The following is a 6,966-nucleotide window of genomic DNA, read 5'->3' on the forward strand; positions in this document are numbered from 1 at the left end:
TCAAAAAAGTTAAAAGTCGTTGGAAAATTTGAAGGTAAAAGCTAGGATCGGAAAGTGAAAGTGGAAAAAGTCAATTTTTATAGGGGAAACCAGTCAATGCACGGGGTTTCACATTTGAACGCAGCCAGCCAGTGACTGACACGTGTTCAAAGTCAGAACGACGCTACTGACGGGACGTTTAGGCTTATTCGTCGCCTCAACTGTAATGTACAAAGGAAGGAACTGGGGTCCATCTACTGTTTTCCATCGTTTCGGTAAACCTACTCTCGAAAAAACGAGGGGACTATCTGTATACGGGTAAAATTGGGGATAACCTCAATTTTCCGGTGAATAAAGTGGAATGAGGGCATGAACATACGAGATCGGAATCGAAGCTGGGGACCCTTTGTATCGAGGCCCGTGAAAAGTGAACGAAGTGCTCGCCATCGGACCTGATAAAACGACGCACCCCTGACTCGGGACGAGTTCTAAGACCCCGAAAAGCACAATGAACGGCTATACACGACGGATAGAGGGTTGTGATATTCGCCACCAACTGAGATCATGGCACGGATCTCGCTCGATGTCGGTTACAGATAAGTAATTATTGAGAAAAAAAGATTTTTACATTTTTTAGATTTGTACTGGGGATGAAACTCTCCTAATATATAAGGGGGAAGCTTTTCTTTGATAAGGAGAAGGGTAACACGCAAATCAAGGCAATACAAATTCATTTTCTGCTTTCAAGCTATTAAAAAAGTTCTCACTTAACTGTTTTTTCTTCATTCGCAATTGGGTTTGAACCAAGGGTCCGATCGAGGGTAAAACTACTGTTCAATCCGGGCTCGGGCTGGGCTGTAACATTACAACTAGTTTGATCATTTATTTTGTCTTTAATTGGTTTGTCTAGTATTCCTGATTATTTGTGTTGAATCAATCCACATTTTCTTAAAGTCGTGTATAAATTTAATTGTTATCCGATTTTAGGTTTAACATATATATAATAAAAAGAGAAATCAATTCTCGACTAAAACAACCAAAGGATCCCAAATGTTTGGCTTTGGTTTCTCATTTTACGATATTTGGCCAATTGTGGTACACTAGTATTAACAATCAACATTACAATTACAGTACTAAATAAATAAGAGGAAAAGAAAATTTAAGGCAGAGTAGAGGAAATTGAAAAAGGAGCTTTCCTGTTTCATATGTACAAAAGAAATTATCCTCAAAAGATCAGTGGAGCAAAAACTTATGAAAAACCGAAGCAAAGGAAAAGTTTCACCTAAATGGATTGTTATCTTATGCATCTTCAGCTTCGCTCTTGGCATGCTTTTCTCTAAGAGGTACAAAATCTTTTTCTTTTCATTTGACATTTTGTAGAAAAATTCTGGAGATGGGGTAATTTTTAATGCATAACTTGTCAAGAAATAGCTTTTTAATTTGGTTGAGTTTATAATTAATTGTTTGAATTTGTTGAAGAAATTTGGTGAGTTTAATTTCTGATTTTAGATACTTGCATGCATGCAGTGGCGCGGGGCCACATGTACATGCAATGATTCTGAATCCCCTCCGTTAGGGTAAAAACCTATTTTCTTAATACAATTAGTATAAAATTTTGAATGACTTTGACATAAGAGAGAGATATCGGTTTAAATCTGAGGTGTAGCATTTTGGATTTTTTTTTGTGTGTTAATTTGTTATTCAGTTAATTTATCAACGTTCAATTTGACAATTTTTACGTGTGAATCTTTGCATATATGCAATTGCAACTAGAGTTTGGGCTCCTCCTGATAATACTGTATCAGATGGACGGATCACGTTTCCAAGGCTGTACAATCAAGAGCAAAAGTTGAATTCTGTTCCTCATGATGATTGTGAAAACAAAAAGAACCAGGTCCAACACTCTCTCAGCCCCTATCTCTAGCAATATACTATATAACAACACAAGAAAATATAATCATCATTAAATATATATATATATATATATATATATATATATATATCATTTAGTATACAGTGTATATTTTATGCATGTATGGATGTATGTTTGTACGTGTGTATCTTATGTTGTTGTCTATGGTACTCTTTTGTCAATGCTAGTAACCAATTTTAACAGGTAAAATTGATACTCCATATGTATATCATGAGGAAAACTTAGGACAAGCATTTGATTAAAACAAATGTTAAAAACTGTAACAGAGATCGTGAAAACGAAATCAAGAAGGGCTTTGAGGCGTGAAAATCGACTTTACTTAAAGAGATATAGCTCATATACAGTTTGGGGAGATACAAGAAATTCTCTTCCAGATAAAAATTTAACTTTGGTCACTAGGATTTAATCACTTAATTTGGTAATTAGGTTATAATTACTTGGATGAGAGTCATGAGACTATCCAAAAGTTGATCAGGACAAATTCTGGGATAAGAAGGAAGCCTTTTATTGTAATTGGAATAAACACTGCCTTCAGTGGCAGAAGAAGACGTGATTCCATTAGAGAAACCTGGATGCCCCGAGGTATAATAATAGTAATAAGAACGTATAGTATTAGATTTTGCATTTTCTTTTTTCCTGTTTTCCTCCTCTTTCAGTTATAAATTCCATGTGGATTAGGTGAAAAGCTACTCCGATTAGAGCACGAAAAGGGGATCATTGTTCGCTTCATGATTGGCCACAGGTGAAATATATTGCTCCATGCATTACACCTAATTATGTATTATTATTATTATTATTTTCATCTAATTATGGACCATTCTAAGTCATGTGAATATTTCTGCTTGAACACTTGTAGTATTTCTTGCCAATGTTGTATTCACTTTGAAAAGATATGAAACATTGCCTTTCATTACCAATATCTGTCGTTTTACAGCACAAAGTTACCTAATGTTCGCTACTACTAATAAGGGCAGAGAGATGTTAACCTTCCGCTATTAGTAAGCACTCCCCTAGTTTTGACCTAATGAGCTTTCTTTACGTTGAGTTAATTAACCCAGCGGGTTCGCCTAGATGCCTAGTAAAGAACGAGCTGGTGGGAAAGAGCTGGAGAATTCGCTCTCAGATTCCGTGGTCTTTTTTCTTTCTTCATTTCTGTTGATTCTTTGGTGGTGGTATCTGAAGTGATCATTTGTAATTAGCTTTAAGGGAAAGAAATGACATTGAACATACAATTTCGGCATATTCTTTATCTATCAACTTGCTGCAGCCAGGGAACTTTGTGCTCTTCTGGTTCACATCAGACTGAAACATTCTTGTGCTATTTTATACAGTGCTACATCCAATAGCATTTTAGATCGAGCCGTTGATCTTGAAGATGCTCAGCACAAAGACATTTTTCGCCTAGTAAGCGCAAAAATTACAATTTGATTTGCATTTGATGTGATTGATTTGTGCTTCTACTTTCATCTCCCATTGCTATTTTACAGGATCACATAGAAGGATACCATGAGTTATCTGCAAAGACACAAGCTTTCTTTACCACTTCTGTTGCAAAATGGGATGCCGAGTTCTATGTAAAGGTTGATGATGATGTTCACGTTAATTTGGGTATATCCACTCTCCTTTCGACCTATCATGTTTTTTTTTTTACTACTCAAGATCTCCAAATACACTGGCTTTCTTCCTTGATTTTGTAATGGTTTTAACTTATATACACTTGATCGCGTAAAGAATTTTAACACCATCATAGTAATTTCACCATAGCAGATTACTAACTCTACTTTTAATGAGCAATTATTTGTAATAACTTTTTAAGTGACATGATAATGTAAGTTCTTTTAAAAGTTAAACTAGATATTTGGAAATTTACACCTGATTGCCATTATGTTGTAGGTACTCTTGCTGCAACTCTAGCCAGGAATCGGTTGAAATCCAGGGTGTATACAGGATGCATGAAATCTGGGCCAGTTCTTTATCACAAGTAATTTTGTTGGAAACTTCCTTGCTGGAAACATAATTCATTTCCTGTTTCAGTCCCATTGCAGGATATCAGTTGGTAAAAATCACATGTATCTTGTTTTCTTTCATTCGTACGAATGTTAAGTACCATGAACCTGAGTTCTGGAAATTCGGAGAGGCGGGAAATAAGTACTTCCGGCATGCAACTGGACAGATATATGCCATCTCAAAAGATCTTGCAACATATATCGCCAATAATCGGTAAGATAATTTGCTGATGTCTGTTTCCTTGAAGTCAGGGCCTAGTGTTACATCTTACTGTAATGCTCTATATATGTTGATTGACAATATATACACCAACCCTATGGTAAATGATATGGTGATTTCAGGCCCATTCTGCATAAGTATGCAAATGAGGATATGTCACTTGGTGCATGGTTAATAGGTCTTGAAGTTGAGCACATTGATGAACGTAGCATGTGCTGTGGAACTCCACCTGGTATTTTTAAGCAGCTTCTATTTCCACTTGTTACATATCTTTGAATAAAGGTATCTGCAACTTCTCGTGTTGCTGCAGAATGCGAATGGAAAGCGCAAGCAGGTAATGTTTGCGTAGCGTCGTTTGAATGGAGCTGCAGTGGAATTTGTAGATCAGTCGAGAGAATGAAGCATGTACACGCCAAGTGTGGCGAAACTGCTGCTACTCTTTGGGGTGCTCTCTTGTAGTTTGCATGGAGGAGATATGTTTGAAACAAATCTTTGACAGAGTTCAGCTGAAAAGTTAGCAATAGTGTCATTTCTGAAAAGAACTAAATGCATATTGCTGATGGAAGCTAAGGCTGTCAAAGAAAGGAGGAGCATACAAATTGTTGGAATAGTTTTAGGTTTTATTAGAATTACAAATTTTTGTAGTTCCAAATTTTGATACCACATTGTATATTGTGATCTAAGATTCAGTGGAACTCTTGGTCAGATTTGCTGTTTCTTTTCATCTCAGTGGGACTCTTGGTTAGATTTGCTATTTCTTTTTATTTTTGCAGGTTTCATATCTTCATGTATGATGAGTCTAAAATTGTGATGTACAAACAGAGAGCTTGGATTGAAATAATTATTACAGTATAACTAAAATGAATCGAAGTTAATCTGCAATTTGAACTACAAAACCTATAGCATACTTGTAGGTTGAACAATAAAACTCTGCCATCTCTTAAACACAAAAGAAATGTCATCATAAACACATAATTCAGCGAAGAAGACATGTAACATGTAGATGAACAAGATTCTCTCTTTCACTCGCAAGAAATTCTCATGCACCACAAAAAATACCATAAGATTCTATCTTTCACTCGCAAGAAATTCTCACGCACGACAAAAAATACCATAAGATTAATTTGCCCGATTTGACATTCTCCTTTAACCTAGAATTTTGTAGGATTTTCGTGGTTGTAATGTCAAGTTAGAGATAAGTAGGATACAGTATAGACTACTGAGTGACTCAAAAATTCTCCTTGGGAATCCGAGCATCGATTTAGACTCTTTTCGCATATTTAAACACGATCCGCCAACTGGTGTTCCTTTCATACGCTAGACGAGACTGTCAGGGCCGTACGAGAAAACTAATGTCAAGAGCAATTGAGAGAACGGAAAAACGAATTGAGAATGAAAGAAAGTTTGATTGCATTAATGAAAGCTATTACAGAAAGGTAACACAAGACACCAGTGCAGAGAATTGTTTGCTTGCTTGAAAGTTTGATTACTTGATCTCCCCTAATAATACTTACAAAAATAAACCAAAGTTACAGGACTTGACCTAACTAAGCTATAGAGACATAATAAAAATACAGGAAGTAAAACTACTCTATACTATAATGTAAATGACATAGATTCCTACAAGGTAGAAGCAGGTCCGTTGGCAGCAACCTTATCTTTAGCATCAGAGTCTGTTGGCATCTACCTGCGGCTGGGCACTGGCGAGGGCCATCGGTGGGGCAACATAAGCACAGACGTGCTTGTCGCTTGGAGCGGCCAAGACCACGGAGTCGTCCATGGCACTAGCATTGGGAGGCTTGCCAGGGCGCCATGGAGCGCGTCCAAGGGGTCATGGGGCATGGCTGGAAAGTCCCCCTTGACATTCTCCCCCACCTGAGTTGGCGACGTCCATGGCGCCTTACATGCAAGATAATCATCGATCATGCTCTTGTAGGCTTTGAGGTTTGTTCCCCTCTCCCAAGTATTTTCCTATGTATCACAACCCTGCCATTTCACCATGAACTCTTGGTGATCTTTCCTTGAAGCATGAACTACTCGATCATCGAGAATAGCTTCTACACGCCTTTTCTTGGTTGAATTAGGGCCTCGAATATTGGGTATTGTGAGTCGGCTCCGTGAAGGATCCTCCATGTCTTCCCGAAATGGTATTAGAAGGCTGACATAGAAGACTGCATGAATCTTCCACCAGGCAGGGGTATCCACCCGGTATGTAACTTTCCCAATGCGCTTCTCAATAGACAGGGGTCCAATGTACTTTTGCAATAGGCGAGGGTCATGGACCCCTGCAAAGAAGTATTGCTTTGGGATTTTCACCATCACTTTTCTCCTACTTGGTATTCAACAAAGCGACAATTTTGATCAGCATGCTTTTTCATCCGCTTTTGGGCTTTGACAAGATAGCTCCGCACTATCTCGCTTCAATTCCTTCGAGAAGCTAGCAGCTCGAGGAGATTTTGACATGTTTCGGGCATTCACAATTTGTGGGAGTAGCGGTTGTTGTCCGGTAATAATTTCAAAAGCGCTTTTGTCTGTACTAGAGCTCTTTTGTGAATTGAAACATAGTTGAGCAGCATCTAGAAGCTTCACCCAATTCTTCTGGGATCCGGTAACAAAATGGTAGAGGTATTCCTCCAGGATGTTATTGAACCGCTCTGTCTAGCCATCAAATTGCGAATGGAAACTTGAACTGTGGCTCAACTTTGACCTAAGGCACTTAAAGATTTGTGTCCAAAAGTTGCTAGTGAAGTGAAAGTAGCGATCACTAACGATGTCTTTAGGAATACCCCAATATTTGACAACATGAGAGAAGAAGGGTTGAGTTGTAT

At 37.8% G+C, this 6,966-nt stretch overlaps 1 protein-coding gene across 1 annotated transcript; it reads left to right on the forward strand.

The window, feature by feature from the left end:
* The first annotated feature begins 1,196 nt into the window (after positions 1-1,196).
* Positions 1,197-4,837, forward strand: LOC109216226 (beta-1,3-galactosyltransferase 7-like). The gene is made up of 8 exons (XM_019380362.1): positions 1,197-1,322; positions 1,753-1,873; positions 3,244-3,316; positions 3,400-3,520; positions 3,806-3,893; positions 4,007-4,132; positions 4,261-4,370; positions 4,449-4,837. Exons 2-8 carry the CDS (start codon positions 1,845-1,847, stop codon positions 4,595-4,597), a joined length of 696 nt encoding a protein of 231 aa, XP_019235907.1. The 5' UTR covers positions 1,197-1,322; positions 1,753-1,844; the 3' UTR covers positions 4,598-4,837.
* The last annotated feature ends 2,129 nt before the right edge of the window (positions 4,838-6,966 follow it).

The sequence above is a fragment of the Nicotiana attenuata genome, unplaced genomic scaffold (genome assembly GCF_001879085.1).
Source record: "Nicotiana attenuata strain UT unplaced genomic scaffold, NIATTr2, whole genome shotgun sequence".
Classification (NCBI taxonomy): Eukaryota; Viridiplantae; Streptophyta; class Magnoliopsida; order Solanales; family Solanaceae; genus Nicotiana; species Nicotiana attenuata.

What these genes read in the sequence shown, in the direction of transcription:
- LOC109216226 (XM_019380362.1), top strand. Translation starts at nt 1,845, where the DNA reads ATGATGATTGTGAAAACAAAAAGAACCAG. An exon ending in GTGAAAACAAAAAGAACCAG is followed by an intron (nt 1,874 to 3,243) that starts GTCCAACACTCT and finishes TATTTTATACAG; the next exon opens with TGCTACATCCAATAGCATTT. An exon ending in ACAAAGACATTTTTCGCCTA is followed by an intron (nt 3,317 to 3,399) that starts GTAAGCGCAAAA and finishes GCTATTTTACAG; the next exon opens with GATCACATAGAAGGATACCA.